The sequence below is a fragment of the Candida metapsilosis genome, assembly GCF_017655625.1.
Source record: "Candida metapsilosis strain BP57 chromosome Unknown scaffold6, whole genome shotgun sequence".
Taxonomy (NCBI): domain Eukaryota; kingdom Fungi; phylum Ascomycota; class Pichiomycetes; order Serinales; family Debaryomycetaceae; genus Lodderomyces; species Lodderomyces metapsilosis.
In genome coordinates, this window is record NW_027138164.1 from 506979 (window position 1) to 532447 (window position 25469).

Below are 25469 nucleotides of genomic sequence, written 5' to 3' on the forward strand. Positions count from 1 at the left end.
CATATTTACTATCATCAACAACATATCAAAAAAATAAAGTAACTATATATAACTAAATATGTCTATAGAAATACATAGAATAAAAAGAATCAACACTATTGAGTCTAGACCCAGATCACATGACTAGATGTAAAAATACACCTTATTTTCTTTATAATAATGGACACCCGATCAAAAGAACATCAGACACTTACGCTCAATAGAGTCATCCTATCCACCACTGATCATACTTATAGCTTGAACTTATCACAAACAAAATAAATTAACATCCCTTTCTTTTCTATATCTTATTCAGCTTTATAATCCAACTTGTTCAGACGTTAATACCTACCCTCCAGTGATTATTTGACTTTTCGACGACTTTAATGCAATGACTCCGTATTCACGTAGACTCCTCCTTTAAAACTCTCCCTTCTTGATACACAATGATTAGGTATCATCGTGCAACGGTCTTTTTGGTCCACTCTTCACCGTACTCTTCGTAAACACAATGACCAATAGCACTTCATCACCTCACATTTCCATCTAATAAACTTTTAACTATAGTTGACTTCACATAAATAACATGACTTCAATAGCTCAACACCTGAAGGATGGTGTTATCAACTCTTTGGGACGTCTAGCAGTCACAGTAAAATCATATATGATGTACCTCCAAGGGATTCATCAAACAACGCCAACAATTATGACTATATCAAGCATATACCAATGAAGTTAGCTAAATTCCTCCCTGCTGCGTGACTGGAAGCTTTTTTTTGGACAGTGGGTGCTGTTATGTGGCTGCTGCGTTAATCTCGTGATAATTCTGTAACCAAGAACGACTCGGACAGTTCTCGCAGTTGCACCAACTAAAGCCACACAATACCAATACGAGTAATCCCAATTAATACAGTATCATTGCTCAATCATTGATTGGCTTATCGTCTCTTATCGTGTGTACTTCAAAGCAGAGAAACATCGGTCCGACTTGTTTTATTTCTCCTCCTCCCTATCGCAGCGGCCCTCGTTTTTCTCTCTTTTTCGAAAAACCCCAACAAAGATTTAAACTTTTTAAAACTAAAAGACTTATTACAGCAATAGTAGCAACAAACCAGACATTTCATAGTACCAGTCACGGCTGTTTTCGAAAGTCCAACCACACTACCATCTACAGCAAATGAAAGTGGACTCAGTAATACTGTCAATAAACAAAAAAGTTATAAAAAAACGCAAGTACAGCAGAGGAGGGTGTAAAGAATGCAAGAGAAGAAAGATAAAATGTGACGAAACAAAGCCAAATTGCCGAACATGCACAAGGTTAAACAAGAATTGTGTTTATCCGTCGCCCACTTCTACTCCTTCAAGAAAGATTCAGTTTGACGACCCTAAAATAATTGTTATTGACAATGGGAATTTGAACCCCAGTTTTCAACCAAATCGAGATCGACTAGTTAACGGCAGGGATCGGAATACACATTCACTTGAACTACGGAAAGCACAGTCTTTGCAACATAATTGGGGTAATACAATAGTAGATCTACCGCTGCTGCTGGCACCACAACAAGAACCTCGGCCGAGTGATTTGTCGAACCCCTTCAAATTTTATCAAGTCAATCACAGTAACATCAGGTCATCTATATCAGCAAGATCACCACCACGTGAATCTAGCTCCATACCGAATATGGAGATCGAATTTAATCCAATCAGATCTAATGCCAACTCACAATCGCCACAGCAGCACCACCTAATACATTCACCAAGAGGATCTCCACGCGGACGCAAACAGTACAAAATCTCCGATGTATTATCTCCAGATATTGATTTTTTGAATGATTATAATTGGGGCAGTATTGCTCCAGATGAAGTTCGGGATCTATTTGGCGATGCCAATCTTTTAGTTCATGATTCATTGGAGATGTTTGGTATTGACCAGTTTAAACACTTTACTGACCCAACTGGTGATTTGAATCGAGATGATGAACTTAGCCATTTCAACAGTGTACAAGGTTCAGAAGAGTCAATATCTATACCCGAATTCCCCATGAAGGAGTTTTCATACAAACATGAATCACAGCCAATTATACAGACAAGCTACAAATCAAACAAGGAGTTGATTGATTCCACATTTGAGAATGTGGATTTGGCAGGACCACATGAAGTGTACCTAAACAAGTTGACTGAAACTGAATTGGGCTATCATTTATTCCCATTTGCACATGGTATAGGAGCAAATGCAGTGTTGAAGATTTTGTTAAAGTATCTGCAAGGATGTTCGTATTTGCTCACTGCCTTGCTATCAAGTTCAGCAACGTTTCAGTTTATACAAAATAGGAAACCTGTGCATGAGCAAAACAGGTCAAAGTACACCTCAATCTGTTTGAAATTACTCAGTGATGCTTTCCCCAAACCCAATGAAAAACCCACCTCCTCCATGGCCAACGATATTGAAAAATTGCTATTAACTATCTTAATTTTGACTTCATGTTTCACAGCAACTTCCTATTTCCAGCAACAATTAGATACAACTTCGACTAAAATGCTTTCTTGGAAGACTCATTTACGGGGAGTAAAAGATTTATTGTTGAAATATACCGAGCTTACCAAATCATCAAGTAGAGCTTATATTTCAGATGGCTTGGCATTAGCTAAAAGCTGGTATTTTTCAATTGAGGCATTGGCTGAATTAAATGACCCATTGGGTGGAACTTTACATTATCTGAAGGAGAACATATCACAAGTTATTGATATCATTGAGACTGATGCTGAACATGACCATTCTGAATTGAGCCGTATTTGGCTACAGACTGGTTACTTCAGCCGAGAAAGAAATGCCGAGTATCATGATGCATTACTCAAGATTAATTTACTTACTGCACTGTATCCCAATCTAGTTCAGTTCAATTTGTTCAATGGATATAGTATCAATGTTGTTTGTATAATTGATGAGTTGACTAAATGTTTGGACTTGTTACGAGAACACAATAATGTACAAGTGTCAGGGTTTAGAGTTGCCAAAGTTATTTCATTGATTGATCAAGGAAGAGATAGCTTTGTTGTGCCAATGGTTAACAAGATCACGTTTGAAATACCTATTGAATCAATTGGACATCCAAATTATCATAAATTAGATCGGATATCTTTCCCAGCTTCATGCTATGCTAAAGAGACGTTACCGGATGGCAAATGCATTTGCTATTCGTGGTTTGATTGGAGTGAACAAATGCATATTGAGTCTCTTGCATTAAAGGTGTATATAACAAAGGGTATTTTAAAATTACCCAGAAACCATCCAATTATTAAAGAGTTGAAAACTAGAATTATCAACTCCATGTTTTTCCTCAAGACAAGGAGTGGAGATTATCAAGACTATCAAGATGATGTTTATCTCGAACTGGAGAAATATTACGTGTCCAAGACATTATTTGATGAAAGAGCACTAATGGCTCAAAGTACATTTCGTCAGTGTTTGAGAGTATCTTTAAATGATGATGATTTAGAAAAATTGACGTTATACTTTAAAGCATTGGTGAAATTAGGCAATGGAAGTGCATTGATTGCATTGGATTTGATTAATAAGTCGAAATTGAGATACGAGGACAAGGTTGGAACAAATGGCGATACTAATCCTAACAAGGGGGAGAACAATTTGGGAGTTGTTGATAGTTCTGATGATGATCAAACCAATATGGAGTTTATACCTTATTCATAGACCATTGGGACGTAGATAGATAGAGTTAGAATGTAAAAAGAATATCTCAATTGAGTCCAAAGTCTTTCTATGCTCGGTATATACTCCGTCGTATTGATTTTTCAATTGTGCTGGTCGCTCGCTCGCTCGCTCCGACGCACGTCGTATGGGAAAATTTTTTGTGTTTTGGCGGGACGGAGGACTTGGCGGGGAGTGCCGATCTCTTTCTCAGTCGTGTTGACCCGCGTTTGTGCAACAACCAAAAAACCAAAACAAATGAAAATTCCAACACATAATTATCTCTTCTTCTTCTTCTTCTTCTTCTTCAAGGATACACAACAGAAACTATTGAATATGGCACAAGAAACCTCTCCATTGGTCTCTTCCAACGAATCTGAATCTACAACAACTACTCCAAAAGGATACTTACCCAAGGATGAAATCGAATGGGACTTTGGTGGTCCTATGGGGGCATTGGGAATGATTATTGGGTTCCCATTATTGATGTGGTACATGTGGATTGGAGCTGAGTTTTACAATGGTAAATTTCCCTGGCCAGAAAAAGACCAATCATGGTCTTATTTCTTGTTGTTGATGTGGCAATTGGTTAAACTGAATGGATTGCCAACTTTTGGTACTTGGTTATTCTTCACTTTATTTATTATCATTCAAGGTGTGTTTTACTTGACTTTACCTGGTGTTTGGACTAAAGGTCAACCATTGACTCATTTGAATGGTAAACAGTTGCCTTATTTCTGTAATGCCATTTGGTCCTTTTACACCACTTTAGCTGGATGGTTGGTTTTGCATTTCACCGGAATTTTGCCTGCTTATTACATGTTGGATAACTTTGGTAGAATTATGACAGTGGCTATCACTTATGGTATCTCATTGTCAATTATCTTGTACTTGATTTGTCTTTTCGTCACTGGTGATTATCACAGAATGACTGGAAACCATATCTATGATATGTTTATGGGAGCTCCATTGAACCCCAGAATTGGTAAATATCTCGACTTGAAGATGTTTTTTGAAGTTAGAATTCCTTGGTTTATCTTGTTTTTCTTGAGTTTGGGCTTATGCTTTAAGCAATATGAAAATTATGGCTATGTCACTCCACAAGCTGTGTTTTTACTTTATGCTCATTGGCTTTATGCTAATGCTTGTGCTAAAGGTGAAGAATTGATTGTTCCTACTTGGGATATGGCTTATGAGAAGTTTGGTTTTATGTTGTTGTTTTGGAATATTGCTGGTGTGCCATTCACTTATTGTCAATGTATTTTATACTTGGCTTACCATGACCCACAAGAATACCAATGGTCTACTGTTTACAACACCCTTTTGTTTATTGTGATTACCGTTGCTTACTACTTCTTTGACACTGGTAACCGTCAAAAGAATAGTTTTAGAAGAACAATGGCAGGTAACACCCATATCCGTAAAACTTTCCCATACTTGCCATATTCTGATCTTGAGAACCCTAAATATATCAAGTGTGAAAATGGATCATTATTGTTGACTGATGGTTGGTATGTTTATGCTAGAAAGATGCATTACACTGCTGATTATATCCAAACATTGACTTGGGCATTAATCTGTGGTTTCAGCTCACCATTCCCATGGTTCTTCCCAGTTTTCTTTTTGATTGTGTTGATCCACAGAGGTTACCGTGACCAAAGAAAATGTGAAAAGAAGTATGGTAAAGATTGGGATAAATATTTGGAAGCTTGTCCTTATATGTTTATCCCATACGTTTGGTAATTGAGAGAAGGTGAATCCACCAGCTACAGCAGAAGAGGCGATTCTTTCAAAATAAAAGTTTATCGAAATTTTGTATATGTATCTACAGCTACACTTTAATCCTGTTCAGCTATAGCAACAAGTCTCTCATCAATCTCATCTGGTGTCAAGATTCTAAATTCCCCTTCAGTAGCAACGCCAATCTCAATATCATTTTTTCTGAAATCAGTCCCCAATACCGAACTCAATGCAGTAATGGCAAAATCAACAGTTTCTTTCCAATCACCCTTAACAACATCGGATTTTTTAAACTTCTTCTCCAAATAAGTTGTAGCTTCCTGTTGTTTTGGACCAGTGGCTACTGCTTTAACACTTGTATAATACCCAGCAGGATCACATTTGAAAACTTGTGGACCTTTTCCTTCATCTTCAAAATCAACTTGAACAAAAGTCAATGCCACACCCAATGGTCTCATATATGCTCTCTGGGTGTACAATTGTGACAAATTGGCCATTCTTTTACTTAAACTCTCAACTGGCATCTCATATCCATACTTGTATCTAAATTCAGTCGCTTCACTACGAGCTCTCAATGCTTGTGCTCTAGCATCAGCTATAGACCCAGTGGCAACCATACCTATACTAGGAGTGATTTTGAAAATGTAGGATATAGTACTTGCATCCAACAACTTGTCAGGAATCTTCTTTTGCGATATAATTACTGCTGAATCTTGTCCTGTTACTCCAATTGAGGTGATGTTGGATGAATTGATGGCTTTGAATGCGTATTCAACTTGGTATAACCTTCCTTCTGGAGAAAAAATGGTAATGTGTCTATCAAATCCAGCTGATCCTGACATTGTGTTCTTCTAGTATTCTGTATATGTATAGCTATAAAGGAATTGGGGGAAGATACAGTGATGTGTTGATGCTGTTTAGTCAGGTGGCGTTGAGAAATGAATTCTTTGCGTTTCTCTCTGTTTCTTTGTTTTGGTGAAAGAAAAAAATTATTCACAACTGAAGAAGTATACAGATAGAGATATACACAGAGGAACTCAATTACACTGATATACCCTTACCAACAGCAATGGATCCTCCTACAAGTGAAACAGAAACATTCACTGTTGATGAACAGACGAAACAAAGTATTCCACTTTACCACCCCAACCAGCCATCCAAAACCAAAGTATCATACCACTATAATCCCGAGGTAGCCAATTATCACTATGGTACACTACACCCAATGAAACCTTTTCGACTAATGTTGACTGATCACTTGGTTAGTTCATATAAGCTATATGAAAAGATGGACTTGTACACACCAAAACCTGCAACAGAGGAAGAGTTGTTGCAATTCCATTCTGAAGATTATATCAATTTTCTCAAGTCAGTGACTCCAGAAACAGTCAAGAACTTGAGCGATCAGACATTGGCAAAGTTCAATATCGGAGATGATTGTCCTGTTTTTGATGGGATGTTTGATTACTCATCCATTTATGCTGGTGCTTCATTGGATGCCTCAAGAAAGATTATTGCTGGTATGGCAGACATCGCCATAAATTGGTCAGGAGGACTACATCACGCAAAGAAATTCGAGCCTAGTGGATTCTGTTATATCAACGACATTGTCTTGTGCATCATTAATCTATTGAGAGTTTATCCAAGAGTATTGTATGTGGATATTGATTTACATCATGGGGATGGTGTTCAAGAGGCATTTTACACCACTGATAGAGTCATGACGGTTAGTTTCCACAAGTATGATGGTGAGTTCTTCCCTGGTACTGGTTCTGGTGACGAATCTGGAATTGGAAAAGGGAAAAACTTTTCCATAAATGTTCCTTTGAGAGATGGGATTGATGATGAATCTTATGTGGCATTGTTTAAACTGATTATGCAAGTATTAATACCCAAATTCCAACCGTCCATAATTCTTGCCCAATGTGGTGCTGATTCATTAGGAGGTGATCGTTTAGGACGATTCAACTTATCCATTAAAGGACACGGAAGTTGTTTAAATTTCCTAAAGAGTTTTGGAATACCAATGGTGGTGGTTGGAGGCGGAGGCTATACACCGAAAAATGTTTCAAGATTGTGGTGCTATGAAACGTCAGTCTTGACTGATACCACGTTAAATAGAAAAATACCGTACGACGGGGGCACAGCCCAATGGTTTGGAGAAGAGGGCCTTCACCCTGAATTAACGGGGAAAATTGAAAATAAAAATACAAAGAGGTATTTGGAAAGTGTACTTCAGAATAGTCTTGAACATCTTAGGTACTTGGATTATGCACCATCGGTACAAATGTATGAAATTCCTCCTGATCTTTAAATGGGTAACGACGTGGATCTTTTCATGCTCGATTATCGTGGTGTTGTTCAGGATTGGATCACTTTGATATTGTTATTGGTATTGAGGTACTGTCAATGTTGTCGTCACTATAGCAAGATCCCTCTGGCCACGGGATATTCTTCAAGTGTACTACCCGTAAGAATAGAAAGCCAATTTGAAATTTCAAAGTTGATCAAGGCCACACCAGTCGCAGCATTATATTCCTAGTTTCTCAAAGCTCAAAAGCTATACACAGTTTACTGATCACATCGTATACATCCATAAACACAAGATCACACTATAATACTACATAGTTTAGCTCAACTAATGATGATGTTTGAAGGGATGTCGCCGTTGCAATGTCTGTTAGATTCGTTGCATGATGTTGTTGGTGAGATTGATCAGATTACGTTCTGTTCATCATGTTCTCATACGTTTCATCCAGTTAACGGTTCAAATTGATATTACAAAGATCTTTCACTCTTTGTTGAGAACATTTCTAGTCGGCTGACGATCAAAGTAGGAGTTGTAACTTCGAAATTAGTTTTGGGTGCTGTCGTTGAATTACTTTTAGAAGCATACACCTGAGAATGGCTAAGATATATAACGAGGTTGAAATTCGTTGATGGCATTGAGTCTAAACACAAGCTGTCATCCCAGGAGACCGGAGTTTTGCCTGAAGACACTTCAGGAGATCAATTTTGCATTCTCAGCACAATGAGTCCTTGCATTATCAATCACCCCCACTAACAACTCCAAGAGAGAGATCTAGGGAAAGAAGAGATGCTCTGAAAAGAAAGGACTACAGACGAAAACATCAGTTAATAGAATACAAAAATACAAATTAGCAAGAATTGAAATATTGACACCAATGGACACCAAACCACTAACTGTCTTTCCAATAATAATTGTAGCTTGAAAGTAGACACCAGTGGACACCAAACCACTAACTGTCTTTCCAATAAAAACTGATCCTTGGAAGTAGACACCAACTACTTCAAGTCCTTGTAACGACAATGATTTCGTAGCTTTTCTTTATGAGCAAACCAGCACTAAAGAAGTTTTTTTGGTAGCAATGGCAGAGTCAAATGCGCCGTCAGAATCAAATAAACCAAATTGGGGACCAACAGTCGAGTCCGACAAGTGTGAACATCGATACCCTTTAAATTACCAGACTCGATAACTGTGTCTGGAAGATTGTGGTTTTTAAATACATCTTCCTCTTCGTTCCTGATTCAAAGGTTAGGCTTCATACGAGCATCAGCTGGTAAGTTTCAAGGGTCAAAAGGTACTAATCCTTATCTACATGCCCCCCTTCGCCAAGAAAATCATCGGCGCTGCAACTAGTGCAACACCCTAGTCATGATAACTTCAGACAGGGCCACTTCGATATCTCAATTCCCTTTATTACCTATCCCCTCCCAACATCTTCTCCCTCGTTCATGCCAGGTCTTTAACAGGGACACTAGAATTTTGTCTTTATTCCATTCGGGAATCTCTGTTCACTCACCCGTTTGTCTTCATCTCAGTCGGATCCAAGTGGCTTACGTCCTCTTCGTGGCAGCACCCTCTTCTGCTGCATCCCCATCTTCACCTTTTCAAACGCATGAAGTGGGGAGCATATAAATAGTTATGTGCTGGCCGAGTATTTTATACTTGTTGTAGCAAATCATCTCCATGGTGACCTTCAGGTCCTACCACGGATGGTTGAGCGACTTCACCCTGGACAAAACGGTTGTGTCCATTTGAGGGTAAACGAAGCGGAGTAAACTCAACCAGATTTTTGGATTTGCTTTCAACATCACCACTTGACACTTCTGCTTCTTCTTCTTCTTCTGTGTCGTCAACAAGTGGTTTCAAACACTCCGGTAGATCGTCGTAATAAATGACCGACAATTCGATAAGCTCATGCAAAAACAGCTTCAACTCGATATCGTGTGCAGTTTGTTTGTTAGCAGCAGGCTGGGAGTTATCTTCATCCACAGTCCTTTTGTGTTCATTAGAAGGTAAACGGGAAGGATCAAAGTCATCCAAATCTTCCACGTTGTAGTTAGTTGGAACCGCTTCTGCAACAATTGGACCAGCTTCAGTCCTTGCAGCTTCTTTCTCTGCAACTTCATCACCATTTATCAAAGTGATTTTCATATGGTGATACTGATTCATAAATTCAGTGTAAGCAGACAACAGTTCCTCCTTCATCTTTGCAACATCACGAGATAGCTTGACCATTAAATCAAAGTCGTTGCTTTTGTTTTCATTAGAAGTTAGTCCAAGCTGAGCAACGCCATCAGTAACTTTAGCGACAACATCATCATGAATCTCAGCTGCAATAGCTGCTTCTAATATACCGTTTTCCAATTTTGCTAAGCATCGGAGAATATCGGCATGTTCCAACAAAAATTCCTCGCGTTCGATATCAAGTAGCAATAAAAGGTGTTTGTTTTTGTCTAAAATTTCAGCTCTTCCGACATCATTGTGGAGCTTTAATGTTGGTTGCTTGGATGCATCTGTGGACAACAGCTCGCTTGCTTCAATTTCAGCAGCAATTTTAGAGCTGTTAATTTCCAAGGCGTCACCGACGACATTCAACTCATGTTCACTATGAGTAGGCACTTCAACCTTGATTAAGCTCTCAACACTACTGCGAGCTTGTTCGAATGCAATTCTATTGCCTTTGACTTTAATAACGGGGGTGGCCACTTGTTCTTCAGCCACTGAAGGATCAGGACCAACAACAGAACAATTGGATCCAGCTTCTAAATATGTCAAGACAGCTGGTTGTTTTTTGTGAGCTCTTGGGATTTTAATGGTATCTCCCTTGAACCTAATAACCTTGGTAGCTTTTTTACAAGGTTTAGCTCCAACAATGTAACAGTTGGATCCAGCTTCTGAACACGTCAAGACAGCTGGTTGTATCTTGTAAATTCTTGGGATTTTGACTGTATCTCCCTTAAATCTAATAACCTTGGAGGCCACTTGTGCAACCGCAAAAGGTTTAGCACCAACAAAATAACTGTTGGATCCAGCTTCTAAACACGTCAAGACAGCTGGTTGTTTCTTGTAAACTCTTGGGAATTTAGTTGTATCTCCCTTGAGTCTAATAACCCTGGTAGCTTGTTCAAAGGGTTTAGCACCAACAACATTACTGTTGGATCCAGCTTCTAACCTCTTCAAGACCGCTGGTTGTTTCTCAACGCATGTTTTTTCTGACACTGATAGGTTTTCAGTAATCAAATTTTCATCAAAAGCAGCTATAGTATTAGGCTTCACTTTAGGATGAGTGGTGGTTGGTTTAAAATTTTCAACTGACTTTCCATTTCTTATGGATAAGTTTGTCTTGAGTTGAAGTCCCAACTTCTCCGCATCTTTATTTTCAGCGGGTTCCTTGAAGCAGAATGAGGTATTTTGAACAATTTCACACTTCCACTTCTTGGTCAAATCATTTTCGTGCTGATCTTCCAACTTATTTTGCAAGTGTGTGTTGTTTGCAATGTGGCTAAATGATGTTTTTGAGACGAGATTGCACCATTTTGTGCTCAACTCTCTCTTTAAATGACTTGAGACTCTATCGCAGTTATCAATTGCTTTAGATCTCAAAGGTGAGTTTTTCTTCTCACCAGCAACAACTTTATTCTTCAAGCTGTCACGTGTCGACACAAACACTTTTTCCTCCTCACAATTACCAAAAGTGTTGCCAAATCTTGTTGATTTCGTTGTGGTATCAACTTTCATCCACTTTGCAACATCATTCGTATCAGGTCTCAAAGATCTAACCTGTCTTCCATGCTTCTTCTTCCTCTCTGACACAAACAAACCTGAATTGGTGTTTTTTGGTAGTTTGCATTTTTTGGTTGTCAAAATAGCATTATTACCATAAATGGATTCAGTGGAAGCTTTCTTGGTGTAATTAATAGCAGCTTCTGATGGGTAATAAGGGGCGGTGGTGAATGAAACAACTGAACTGGTGTCATTCAATTGCTTGTTTGATGGTTGAAATTGGGTAATATAAGCGGGTAAAACAATGGCGGATTTCAAATGCATGCGGTTGTTTGAAGCTTGTGCTTCGTTATCAACCATTTTCAATGGATTGATGTTTGAACCGGTGGTGAATTTACGCAGACCTTTGTGCTTATTGGTGGCGTAAGTTGATGGCATTCTACTGAAGAAAGAAAGAAAGAAAGAAAGAAAAAGGAGGTAAAGTAAAAGTGTTGCAAAGTTTATTTTGGTGGGTTTATATAGTGATGAAAATAAAGTAAGCACTCTCAGTAAAATTACAAATTACAAGCTTGTATACAATGCAGAGCATTATGAAATTAATATTAGATACTTAGACTAGATGTGGTACTATATAGAAGCAAAATAGTGATGATAGAGATTCAAGAGCAGATGTATCTATAAACTAGTTTTATAACACTACACAATTGGCCAATAAATATCACTCCTGTTCCACTCAAAAGGGCCCCAAAGTTGAAATTGGGAGTCAAGAGTAAATATATTACCTTTAGAGTTTGTCCTTTTATGTTCGATTTTGATTGATTGAGCAGAGCTAGTTTTGATATTGGTTGCAAACAACAGATAACAAAAGGGCACTCACGTGACTCGTAAACATTTGTATGGGATAAGGACTTTCAAAGACAGCAATTACAGTCTAAACCACAAGACCGATAAAGAAGAGCTTGGAAGATTCAACACAGATCTTACTACATCATTACACCTTAAAGGGAAAGAAACTGCATCTGTCATTCGAGATTATCCAAATATTTACTTAAATCCTGATATTTTTGAAATACACCAGTATCATCATCATCAGCAGCTAGATAGAGTGTGGAATTACCTTCGTCCACTTCGTTAACACTATCGCTGGAGTTTGCTTTGTTTGAACTGGCCCCTTTTCCACCATGTGTATCTCTGTCCTTATCTTTAGTCTTTTTCAAATTGTACTTCAATGAAGAAGAATGAGTAGAGGGAATTGAATGCAACGATTCAATGGAGTCACAATCATCAGTAAAATAGGCATGTAGATTCAACGAACTTGACGAACTAGGGATCCGTGATAGTCCATATGGTGGTCTTGGTCGATCAGCACTGTTTCTTCTTTCTCCAGCTCCAGCTCCAGCTCCAACTCCATTGGCATTAAAATCGCCATTACTGGTGCCATTATTGTTATTGATGCTATGACTGGATCCATTGCTGCGACTGAAAATTGAAGGTGGTGCAATAACATAATCATGATCAGTAGATAAGGATTTTATGGATGGTTGGAGTTGCTTTGCTTCTTTAATTTGTTGTTGTTGTTTATCGAAAAACCGCTTACTTGGACTAAACACAGGTCCATTTGAGTTAACGTCATGACCTGGTGAGGCTTGGCCAATGGTGGCAAACAATTCATTTGTTGGGGTTAAAGGATGAAGTTGATGATGACTGATACTTGGAGTAATTGGGATTGAGTTGTTGTTCAGAGAGCCATTGGTTGTAGGCTTTGTTGTTGCGGTAGGACTAACACTAGCAACAATAAATGGGTCTTTTAAAGTAACAGGATGCAAAACTAATGGTTGTGGCAGATGTCTCAGGGAAGTGTCATTCACTTTATTTTCATCCTTGGATATTTCACCAAGTATATTTGATGTATCAACTGGGTCTTCATCCACTATAGAGCCCAACGAGGAAGAATCGTCAAAATATGAATCAAGTAAATCATCAACATGTTGTAAATCGGGTAGATTAGGCCGTGTGGTTTCAGAATCGTGAGCAAGTGGTTCCGCCAGTTTCTTCTTCAGAGTTGCAGCTTTGGCAGAAGCAGAAGCAGAAGCAGAAGCATTTGGTGGTGGTGGTGGTGGTGGGGGAGTAGGGGATGTTGAGTTAGAATTGCTATTACTTCCTTTGAAGAAATTTCGTATCTTGGTAGATAACCCAGCATTGTTATTTTGTGATACTATTTGCTCTTCATTCTCCTTCTCTTCGCTCAATTTCCGTTTACAATCAGCATCTTTGAATATAGCTTGGTTAAATTTGTAAAACTTTTCTCGTTGTAAATCATTTAAATCAAATGTGGTAAACTTGTGATGTTTAACACCTTGTAGAGAGATTCTCTTGTTGGGATCCTTTTGTAGCAATTGTTTAATCAAATCTTTAACCGATTGTAATTCTTCAACATCTGAATCCGTAACTCTTGAAGTATGTTTAATTTGTGGGAATTTTAATTCTGCATCAACTATTTTTTTCGATATATCAAACTCATTGATTCCATTGAAAGGTAAATTGTTAAACATTAGACAATATAGTGTTACTCCCAAACTCCAAATATCTATGCGATAATCTAATTTAATCTTGTTTAATTGATGGTTTTCATTAGTAATCATTGAAAATCGATTTTTAACAAACTGGCACAATTCTGGAGCATAAAAAGCTGGAGTGCCCATAGTATTTGCCAACTCTTTACTATCCTGTATTGTGTTTTCCAATATTAAACTAACACCAAAGTCGGATATTTTGATATTATTATACTCATCAATCAACAAATTCAGTGGTTTCAAATCTCGATGTATAATGTGCTTATACAGATGGAGATACTCCAACCCATTAACAATATCTCGTAAGATTTTATTCAAGTTTAGTGGTGATCTATTTTCATGTGTCGTATACTTTTCATAATAGTGATTATAGTGTTTCCAATCAATTTCTCCATATTTGCAATATTCCAAAATGAGGAGGATTTTGTCGAAATGGATATCATCAATGACAGAGTATAGTTTAACAACATTGGGATGATTACATTGCTTCAAAATCCTGATTTCTTTCTTGATCTTGGTGACGTTACTAATGTATGATTTTGTGATTAGTTTGGCTTTATCGACCCGATTGATGGTTTTGATGGCAACATAAGTGGTAGTTGTAGCCGGAGCTTCTAAAGAGGACGAGGACAATTTACTCACTGTTGTAGTATCATTCAAAGTTGATTTTTTTCTTATCGTGGTGGATCTTTGACTGCTGTCGTCCAACACCTGTCCTAGTAGCACTTTTCCATATTGTCCCTGTCCAATCCTTTTAAGTATTCTATATTTATTGTTGATAACTTTCTTGCCAGTTTTAAGATCCAATACGATCAGTAGTTTATCATAGTCCATTATCAAAGACAAAAAAAACAATCTGTTCAATGTATTAAGTCAAACTTCATCTGATGGAGGGAGGAAAACGAACAGGGGAACGGGAAGTATCTGGAAATTTGTGGAGCAAATGAAATAGTAGATCCTATCAGCCTATACGTATAAGCAGTAGATACAGATGAAGTGGGTCCCTTTTTTGTTTCGACCAAGAAGTTGCGTATAGCCCTGTGGTCAACTAAATGATTTTGTTGTTTGTCTCTCTCTCTCTCTCTTTTGGTTAATTATTTAGGATAGACGCACATGATATCCACGTGATAGCATTTAAACTGTACCCACCGACTTATACTGATACATGGTTTGATAGTATTATAAACGCATTAGATATAGATTCTACATACAGCTCTGCCAAGTACAAAATCTAATATGCTATCCCATGCAGTATTTGAGAGCTGGAATATCAACAAAGTAAAGGTCATAATATACACAAGTTTTATTACAACAGCTATTGGTACTCTTCTCTCAATGAACAATGTCTTAGTTCATGTGGCGAATTCAGAGGAGTAACCATTTTGATAATTTGCAAGTTGTGACTTCCCACAGACTATCATGTGCATTCAACAATCTAAAAACGCTTCGAGCTTCTCCTGATTGATCTCCCATCGATGTCGAAACCAAGTCCTGAGACATTGACCAAGTGATAGCCGTTTTATACTCAGATCACTTACAAATGCTTTCTTGATGTAGCCGGTAACAACATAGGTATCCTTCACGTCAAACTTCCAAACAGACTTGATATGTTTAAACTGATATGTTTCAAAGAAATGCCTATCAACCTTGGCTTGAATGTGACATTCACTATCTTTATAGGGCAACAGTCTTGCTACTTCTTTAAGGTTCAACTTGCCAAAACTTAAATCGAGCTCCAAAATATTGGGCATTTCCTCAAAAAGTAAATCAATCTCATTGATGGTGGTATTTGGATCAAAGTAATGTAAAGAGAATATTTGGACCTTGCTCACATTGAAAACTTCAGTGATCCACCTGATAGGAAAATCGGAAGGAAAGTCTGTATTGACTAAGTTCAAGTACATTTTCAATTCTTTCGGTTGCAAACTCTTGCTCAGAAATGAATAATGAGTCCTCATGTCCTTAAGCTCACGCATAGACATACTTAGTTGCAAGCTGTCAATGCATTCAAAGTGACATTGAGTAAAGTTCCTGGCTTTTTTTAATAATTTTTGGTTTCCGGTAAACCAAGCCCTTGTTAGGTTCATCAATTCATAACCATAATTAAACTTTGAAGGGTGCATAAGGGAAATATACTTACTAGGGCGGTAAGTATACCGATGCATATAAGGACACCATAGATAAACATACAGTCTATCATCACCGGTCCAAAGGCGAACGTTGAACAACATTTGAAGATATTTTTGAATCAAATGCCCAACTGCTTCAATATCAAAAATGACGTATTTTTTTCGATGTTTGGGTTGGACGTTTTGCATTGCACCAGATTTTACAAATACTTTATTCATAAATGTTTTATTTATTTTTGAGACATGAGCTTTGACTGTTTCAAAACTTTGTCCATAGTTGTTGCAAACTTTACCCGACAATGATATGCAATATGGCCACTTTTCTTTGGTAACTATCCCACCAAAGCCACTTTCTCCAATTATTCTATACAGTTTGGCTTGAGGCAACAGGTTTAGCCATGGAATGATGATCTCACGAGGAAGACGTGAAAGATAATCTTCAAAATGGAGAACTCTAGCAAGTATTTCAACAGGCAATTCTGACAAGTGCATGTGTTGGGGTGTTAATCGGGTAGTAGTGAGTCAATTAAGACTTTAACGCTTAACATTTCAAAAAGGCTCATTTATTGTGTAAAGATAGTCAGGACTAGTTTTAAGGAAACAGCAAGTCTTGCCAAAGGTTTGTCATTTTTCGCAGCATATAAAAAGAGCACGTGCGTGTGTTCAAAAAATAGTTGATACACCGCTCCAGTAAAATTGTGTTACACAGCTTCCTCTTTTTTTTGCTATACTTTCATTCTTATCATTATTACTCACTATACAGAATTGTAATTCATTTTTAACCACAGATAGCAACTCCCAGTCCATTTGAGTCAGTTGAATCAGTGTCGTTAAAGTATAGTCTGCGACACTACAATTGTTTTGTTTTGTTGTGTTTTACGACATTGAAATTTATTGCTTCGTCTAGAACACAAAGACACCACCACTCAATAAAAGTAAACAAAAACAAACAACCAAACAACCAACCAAAAACACACGACAACAGATCAACAGATCAACAGATCAAAACTCATAGATTCAACTCAACTCAACACAATCTCCAAAGTAATAAGTCATACACTTTTATTGTGAATATATATATATATACAATTCAAGTTGCTTTACTATTACAATCAAATAGTTTAAAAAGAACAGAAGAAAGTGAAAAGGAGAAATCATTCTGCGAGGCCACTTTACTGCTGCTGCTATTGTTTCGAACCAAAAAACCCACATTGCATTACACTCCTTACATTATAAGTCAATCAACATCCACTTACCAAACCTCATTACTTGGATAATAATAATAATATTTTTTTTTTTTTTATCCAAAACGGTGCTGTTGTTACATTTTCCACAATCGGATTATTATTTTATCACCATTCGTTATTATTATAATTATCCACTGACTTACTTGATTTGGAATTTCAGATAGTGTGGAGTGACCAGATCAAACCTTTACCAATAGAAACTAAAGGCGGAACATTTACACCCGCAACATCCAATCTACTTCAAATAAAAATGCAACATCGAAATGAACGGCCACATTCATTTACTAATAATTCACTCACAAAAGCAACAACTGTAACGTCAGCATCACCGTCATCGTCTATATTATCCACTGAATCGAACAAGACGAACCTACTGCGGCTGCAAAAGAAGGATCTATATTACCAACAACAGCACCTGCAACAGCACCAGCATCATCGTAGTTTAAGCTCAACATACACCAGTGGAAGTGACGAAATGGAAATTGAAAGGGACAGTTGTTACAACGATAGACTTGATCTGAGTAGTGCTCAACTGATACGTTCAGGTGAAAATAATCATCGCCATAGGACAAATACCACTCATGATACAACACCCACTAGAACATTGTCAAAAGCAATCTCGAGACGGCAATTGTTGCACCAAAAGACTTCAAATTCGTCATTTTCCACTTTTTCATCCACATCAGCAGGATCACCAAAACCAACATCATCAACATTTAATCGAACACCGTTAAAGAGTTTGACGAATTTCCCACTGAATGTGAAGGAGAAAACCAAAGCTTTTACTAAATCAATGACTGAAGTGGTTCATAAATCATCGCAAAACTTTCTTGCTAATTTGCACATGACTCCAAAATTGACTGAATGCATATCTACTTATGACGATATGGAAGATGAAGAAGTCGATGGTATTGTTACAGATTGTGATTCTGAAAATGAAAACAACGATGAAAATTTACAGGAGGAGGAACAGCAGGAGGAGCTAGAGGAATCGGATGATGATGATGAAGGCGAAGCTACTTTTGACACTATAAACATTGAATCACCCATAATGCATAGAAAAACCAATAGCATACAAATTAATCAACAACAACAACAAGAACAACAACAAATGGGCAATCACGAAAATGAATCCGAATATATGTTAACACTGCCTACACGAACTATGTCCAGACCACCAATTACAAACAGACCCAAAACCATCAGACGTATTCATTCAGTATGTGAAACACAACGTGAAATTGACGATTTTCAATTACATGAAGATAATTCCCAATTGAGATACACCAATATCCAAACTTTTCCTCTGAAAAATGACATGTTGCCTAGAATTAACGAAGATCAATTATACAAGATTCTTTGTGGGGAACACAAACATGATTTTGATGAGTATGTAATTGTTGATTGCCGATTTGATTATGAATATCATGGAGGTCATATAATTAATGCAATGAATATACCAACCAAAGAAGCATTAGAAAATGTCTTTATCAAACAAGGTGGTGGTAATCAGAATGACCCTTTATTGATGAGGAATAACAAGTCGAAGAAAAAATTGCTTATCTTCCACTGTGAATTTAGTATATTCAGAGGTCCAACAATGGCCAAACATCTACGCAAGTGTGATCGAATGTTGAATCAAAACTCATATCCATACTTGTGCTGGCCCGACGTTGTTATTCTTGAAGGTGGATACAAGAATTTCTTTACAAAGTATAAATCCTTTTGCTATCCACAGAATTATGTCGAGATGAAGGATATCAAACATGAAGTGTCATGTGAGGCCAATTTGAGTCGTGTTCGCAAAGATAACAAGTTATTAACACGAGCTAAATCATTTAATCAGTTTGGAGGAGGCCGCAGTGATCGTGACCATGATCGGGATCGAGCAAGTGGATTATCTTCGGTAAGCACTAGTGATTTTTCAAACTTGTCATTGTTGTCTCATAACCGATCATCATCATCATCGCATTCTTTTTCAAATTTCAATAGCGGTAAAGTTATTAAACGGCAACGGTCAAATACGAAAGTCAGGTCAATTAGTTCCAATTTGAGCACCAAGCTAACTAGGGCCAATACAACAAACTTTGATCAACCAAACCATCTTTTTCATGGCCAACATAATAATCATTACTATCATCACCCATCGTCATCGTTATCTATGGCTTCATTGTCCACCCCATTGAGTTCTCCTTTGTTTAATAATTTTGATTTCAATGAGGAGATAGAAAAGGACAATCCCGAGCGCTTGCAGCAGCAGCAGCAACAAGAACAACAACAGCCACAGTCACATCCCCACCCGCAGCCAAACCATCATCACCATCTGAGCTTGCATTCACACTCACAACATCTGCAACAGCAACAGCAACAGCAACAGCAACAGCAACAGCAACACCAACACCAATTGCGCAGCTTCTTACCACCATCGACATCATTCCGTAATCCACAATACCACAAAGCCCAACTGTCATCACTGTCAGTACTGCTGTTATTGCTGCTGCTGCTGCTGCTGTCTCGACATCGTCGCTCCTATTCAACGAATTTATCAAGTATTTCCAATTATTCATCGTCTTCTATATCAATTCACTCATCAGCTTCGTCTATTGCCTCGGAAGGAATATCTCTGTCTACTGATTCATTGAATGATGCGTATCTGGGATTAGGTTCGGCCTCAGAGGTTTTATCGCCACCTGCGCTAGCAGGAGGAACAGGGGGAACTGGAACAGGAGCAACAGGTTCATCATCGTCGTTGTCCATGGCCCAGGACTATTTCCAAAGTAAGAGATTATCATCAACTTCAACATCATCATTGCCTACTGTGCCTCCATCAATGTTGAGACCAGTATCGCGCAAACCTAGCTCATTGCAAACGTCATTGGCTGCGCTAGTACCTGCACATACACCTGCACCAGCATCAGCATCAGCATCAGCAGCGCCAGTGCCTTCTCACGCACGAGTACGAGGGGACACATCGCCTTCACTCTCTCCATCTAGATCACCTTTCATTCAACCGAATTCATCATTTCAATTCCCTCCACAGCCACCGCTACAGCAAAGGAAATCATTGTCAACTACTAATGTGCCCACTGTGCCATCACCGAAAATGTCATCGCCCTTGCAGTCAAGAATATACTCATCTACGTCACGATCGACATCGAGATCAAGATCAAGGTCGAGATCAAGAACAAGAGAGGGTCATGGACCTAGTGTATCAATCAGCTCAATTGGGCACAATAACGCACATCAAAGTCCAAATTGGTTATCGGGAACAATGGTGTCCAAGTCCAGCAATAACACGCTTCCATCTCGAATTGATTACGAAGAAGAAGCAGAAGGAGAAGGAGAGGAAGGAGATACAATTATTGACGATGACGATGACGATGCCGACCCCATCAATGACACACCTGTCGATTTCAACGTACTTGATCATAATGGTGACGACGACCCATATCGAGCTTTGCCTCAACAACAACATCAACATCAACACCAACTGGGTGGTACAAAGAAACACCATTATCACCAGCTTGCTGCAGCGTCTGCGTCGTCGTCGTCGTCGTCGTTGTCGCGGGCGGGATTCAGTACTTGGCCAGGAGATAATGATCAAGATATCGATGGTGTTGTTGCGTACACGCGGAGTCATGGAAGTAGTAATAACAGCAACGATACTATTGTTCTAGGAGCAGGTGGAGCTTCAGGGTATAGTGATCCAACGACTGGGTTTGGCGCATACTCGAGCACTGTGTATTCGGTTGATGATATACATGAAGAAGATGACGAAGAGGATTTATAATATAATACAAACGCATTAGCATTAATAATAAAACATTGTAGAAACATGCTTACACTTCTCTTTCGTTTACTCAAACTGACATATTTATAAAATCTCAACAAACTAAACAGTATACACTCCTCTTCCTTCCCTCTTACAAGTTGGCCTTATCGCCAACCAACTTAATAGCAGCATTGTTGATTGCAATAGTACCTCTATCAACAACATGAGTTTGGAAAATGACATTTGCACCATCTTTCCAAGCAAGCACTCTCAAAGTCTCACCAGGGAACACAATACCAGTGAATCTAGCCTTAATTTCATCAAACATACCAAACTTGTCAATCAAAACCTTGGCACTCAATCCATAAGTGCACATACCGTGCAAGATTGGTTTAGGGAACTTGGCACCTTTAGCGAACCCTGGATCAATGTGTAATGGGTTACGATCACCATTCAATCTGTACAAAGCTGCCAAATCCTCAGAAACGTGAACGTCAACTTGGTAATCGGGTTCTCTCTTTGGTGCAAGCCATTGGTTGGATGCAAATGATCTTCTGTCCTTGTAAACCTTATTGTCGGCTTGACATTGTCTAATGAAATAGGTTGCTTCGTTAGAATAGATAACTTCGTTGGTCTTGGTGTCAACCGATTGGGCTCCATGGACAATGACCACGTTGCTTCCCTTTTGGGCGGTTTGGACTGGTTGGAACGAGGTTTTCAATTCACCTTCAGTTGGTGGTGGCCATTTGTGGACTCTCAAGTAATGTTCACCGTGCAACAAGAGCATTGGGTTAAAGTTTCTCAAGTACTTGGCAAATGAAGATTGTGATTGAGCAGAGTTGAAAGTAATCAAGTGGCCGAAAGTTGGGATAACTTGGAAATCGGGATCGTTTTCATAGACATATTTCAAGTCCTTGGTAGTAGCACCAAGGGAAATATTGTACAATATGACATCCCTATCGTCGAATTTCCAAACTGGGTCTTCAATTTCTGGTTCTTTTTCTTCTTCCTCTTCATCACCTTCATCTTCTTCTTCCTCTTCTTCATCGTCATCGTCACCACCAACAGCTGACAAGATAGCCATGGAGGATTCTTGAGTAGATTTTGGATGTTCAACACCCTTGTCAAAGTCAGTGATTTCACTCAAATGGTCTCTAACAAATTCAACAGAAGTGTGAGCATCTTTGGAAACAGCACCTCTGGCTCTTTGCCATCTGGTGTTTCCAATCCATCCACCACCAATTTCGAAAGTTTCACCGGTAACTGGAACACCCTCAGAAGCCAAGTAAACCAACAATGGAGCAACTTGGTCAGCATGGTACAAGTTCTTGTCCTCTTCTCTGAAAATGGTCAAAGTCATGGCAGTTTCAGCATGTGGAGCAACAATGTTAACCTTGATATTGTTCTTGGCACCTTCAACAGCAATGGTTTTGGATAAACCTAAAATGGCACATTTAGCGGCTGAATAGTTGGCTTGACCAAAGTTACCATAGATACCAGAAGTTGAGGTAATGTTGACAATTCTACCATACTTCTTTTCCAACATGATTGGGAATGCCAATCTTGACAAGTTAAAAGTACCCAACAAGTGGACAGCTTGAACTTGGTCCCATTCTTGTTTGGTCATCTTGGCAAATGATCTGTCTCTCAAGATACCAGCATTGTTAACCAAGACATCAATAGTTCCATACTTGTCCAAGACATTCTTGATGATAGCATCAGCTTGAGAAGCAACATCGTGTTGATCAGCATGAGCTTCACCACCAGCAGCTTTAATCTCATCAACAGTCTTGGTAGCATCTTTGAAATCATTGACAACAACCTTGGCACCGTATCTGGCAAACCATTTGGCATATTCTTTACCCAAACCAGCACCGGCACCGGTAATCAAGACAACCTTACCCTTCAAGGAAACTGATGGAGCACCAGAAGCGTCATTAGCTGGTAATTTTCTAGCAGCAGCAGTCAAGGAAGCATAATCATTCAACATGCTTGGATGTTGGTTCTTCAACAATTCTGGCTTCTTAGAATCATCAAAGTCGAGAATTTCATCAAACTTCTTGGCAACAACTTCAGCAGTAAAAGATTCATCTGGTTTTAACAAGACACCGCCTGATCTTTCCCATCTAATTTGTCCATAGAAACCGGCAGCAACTTCAAAGATTTGACCAGTAATTTCAGTGTCAGCATGAGACAAGTATAAAACCAATGGAGCAACTTTTTCAGCACCCAATTTTTCCAAAATTGGAGGTGGCATAATGAACTCAGTCATTCTGGATCTTGCCAATGGAGCAATAGTGTTGGCAACAATATTGTATCTGGCACCTTCTTTAGCCAAAGTTTCAGCAAAACCAATCAAACCAGACTTGGCAGCTGAATAGTTTGTTTGACCAAAGTTACCATACAAACCAGCTGGAGAAGAAGTATTGACAATTCTACCATACTTTTGTTTTTGGAAATATGGCCAAGCAGCCTTGGTAACCGCAAAAGCACCATTCAAATGGACATCTAAAACCAATTTGAAGTTAGCTTCAGTCATTTTCTTAAATGAAGCATCTCTCAAGATACCAGCATTATTGATAACAATGTGGACAGTACCAAAGTTCTTTACAGCAGTTTCGACAATCTTGTCACCATTGAGGACATTGTTATAGTCAGCAACAGCAACACCACCATTTTTCTTAATTTCTTCAACAACAACATCGGCTGCTTTGGCGTCTCCACCTTTACCATCTAAAGCACCACCCAAGTCATTAACAACAACCTTGGCACCTCTTTTGGCAAATTCAAGGGAGTAGTATCTACCTAAACCACCACCTGCACCAGTGATGATGACAACCTTGTCTTTAAAGTCCAATTGCGACATATTTCTGTGTGTGATGTGTGTGTGTGTGTATATATATATTTATTTCGTGATTTCGTGAAATTTAACCGTGGGTATTCTAATAATTGCTTCTTTTTCTCCTTAAATTTTCAATATTTTTCCAAGTGAAGAAGGAGTAGAATTGTAGTGTGTTAAGGGAAGTTCCAGATTCTTTTCAAATAAAGAAATCAGTAGTAGGATATTGAAAAGAAGGAGGTTTTAAAGAAATTGTATTGTATTGGTTTTTTTTACAATTGGATATTCAATTGAGTATTTATATAGGGTTTATTTATTATTATTGTATATGCTTGTGATAATAAATGTGGGGGTTTATTATAAGAAAAGAAAAGTAGTGTACTAAAGCACAAAAATACAATATTAAAAACGGTTATCATCGGATAACAAAACATATACATATATATATATATATATATAACTACATACCACCAAAGTTACTTCTTTATAACTACGTAGACACACTACACTCCCTTACAAAGTTAAACTAGTAATACTTGATACTATCAATACTGCCTATCACCTCTATTTTAAAAAGTTATCTATATCTATGTGTGTATGTACAATTCTTCTTTTTCTTCTTCTTCCAATTAACCGAATGTATATACTATGTATGTATGTTTGGATGTATATATCCTGACGGATTAGAAAAATGCGGGGGAGGGGAATTATTAGCGCGACACCGGAGATAAAATACAACACATCAGTACACACACACACACACATATATATATAGTATGCATAGTAAGCATATATATACCCTATTAACTGTGTAGCAGATACCTTACTCTTATACTCTCTCTCTTCTGTGGGGGTGTATACTATATCAAGTAAACTTCTTTCTACTATAGTAGTGTAGTAGTAAGTACTGTGGCTTTCTTTTATAAAAGTAGTGTACTTTGTTACTAAAATATTATTTATTATTTATTATAGTTAACTTCAACCGAGGGATGAAAGGAACTGAAGAGAAACCACAATTAAAACACTTCACAATCAAATAACCGTTTTACACAATATGTCAGACGGTATGTTTCTATTCTATTCTATTCTATTCCTATTCCTATTCCTATTATAGCCAAAATATAAAGTGAAAACAAGTTACATATACATACATACTCTTCTTACTCTCCTTACTCTTCTACAAGGTTTATGTATCCCAATACGTATATATAAGGTATATTTTCCTACTCAATAACCTACATTCTTCCACTTCATCAATCTGTTTACTCCTCTTCCTAATCTCTAAATCCCATCCCTTTTTTTTTAAGCTCACGTTCTTTTTTTGTTTTTCAATATTAGCGGCAAAAACTGAAGATTTAAAGTTTTCCAATTGCGCGAAAAAGAAAAAGCAAAAAAAAAGAAAAAAGTGGAGCTGCATAATCCTCGGATAAAAGCCATACGCTACCATATGCTA

General features: G+C 38.1%; 9 protein-coding genes across 9 annotated transcripts; 4 read left to right on the forward strand and 5 right to left on the reverse strand. All coding sequences in view use genetic code 12, as the record gives it.

The window, feature by feature from the left end:
- Positions 1–1156: 1156 nt before the first annotated feature.
- On the forward strand, positions 1157–3688 carry LYS144 (Lys144p; the record flags this gene model as incomplete). Its single annotated transcript, XM_067693481.1, has 1 exon — positions 1157–3688. The coding sequence occupies one exon, from the start codon at positions 1157–1159 to the stop codon at positions 3686–3688; it is 2532 nt and encodes an 843-aa protein (XP_067547198.1).
- Positions 3689–4021: 333 nt separating this feature from the next.
- On the forward strand, positions 4022–5428 carry ERG4 (delta(24(24(1)))-sterol reductase; the record flags this gene model as incomplete). The annotated part of the gene is made up of 1 exon (XM_067693482.1): positions 4022–5428. The coding sequence occupies one exon, from the start codon at positions 4022–4024 to the stop codon at positions 5426–5428; it is 1407 nt and encodes a 468-aa protein (XP_067547199.1).
- Positions 5429–5523: 95 nt separating this feature from the next.
- Positions 5524–6267, reverse strand: SCL1 (proteasome core particle subunit alpha 1; the record flags this gene model as incomplete). The annotated part of the gene is made up of 1 exon (XM_067693483.1): positions 5524–6267. The coding sequence occupies one exon, from the start codon at positions 6265–6267 to the stop codon at positions 5524–5526; it is 744 nt and encodes a 247-aa protein (XP_067547200.1).
- A 227-nt stretch (positions 6268–6494) lies between these two features.
- HOS2 (histone deacetylase) lies at positions 6495–7739 on the forward strand (the record flags this gene model as incomplete). Its single annotated transcript, XM_067693484.1, has 1 exon — positions 6495–7739. The coding sequence occupies one exon, from the start codon at positions 6495–6497 to the stop codon at positions 7737–7739; it is 1245 nt and encodes a 414-aa protein (XP_067547201.1).
- A 1650-nt stretch (positions 7740–9389) lies between these two features.
- Positions 9390–11894, reverse strand: I9W82_004415 (uncharacterized protein; the record flags this gene model as incomplete). The annotated part of the gene is made up of 1 exon (XM_067693485.1): positions 9390–11894. The coding sequence occupies one exon, from the start codon at positions 11892–11894 to the stop codon at positions 9390–9392; it is 2505 nt and encodes an 834-aa protein (XP_067547202.1).
- Positions 11895–12478: 584 nt separating this feature from the next.
- On the reverse strand, positions 12479–14863 carry I9W82_004416 (serine/threonine protein kinase; the record flags this gene model as incomplete). The annotated part of the gene is made up of 1 exon (XM_067693486.1): positions 12479–14863. One exon carries the CDS (start codon positions 14861–14863, stop codon positions 12479–12481), a length of 2385 nt encoding a protein of 794 aa, XP_067547203.1.
- Positions 14864–15456: 593 nt separating this feature from the next.
- Positions 15457–16650, reverse strand: I9W82_004417 (uncharacterized protein; the record flags this gene model as incomplete). Its single annotated transcript, XM_067693487.1, has 1 exon — positions 15457–16650. The coding sequence occupies one exon, from the start codon at positions 16648–16650 to the stop codon at positions 15457–15459; it is 1194 nt and encodes a 397-aa protein (XP_067547204.1).
- Positions 16651–17655: 1005 nt separating this feature from the next.
- Positions 17656–21195, forward strand: MIH1 (putative tyrosine protein phosphatase; the record flags this gene model as incomplete). The annotated part of the gene is made up of 1 exon (XM_067693488.1): positions 17656–21195. The coding sequence occupies one exon, from the start codon at positions 17656–17658 to the stop codon at positions 21193–21195; it is 3540 nt and encodes a 1179-aa protein (XP_067547205.1).
- A 133-nt stretch (positions 21196–21328) lies between these two features.
- Positions 21329–24043, reverse strand: FOX2 (bifunctional hydroxyacyl-CoA dehydrogenase/enoyl-CoA hydratase; the record flags this gene model as incomplete). The annotated part of the gene is made up of 1 exon (XM_067693489.1): positions 21329–24043. One exon carries the CDS (start codon positions 24041–24043, stop codon positions 21329–21331), a length of 2715 nt encoding a protein of 904 aa, XP_067547206.1.
- Positions 24044–25469: the final 1426 nt, after the last annotated feature.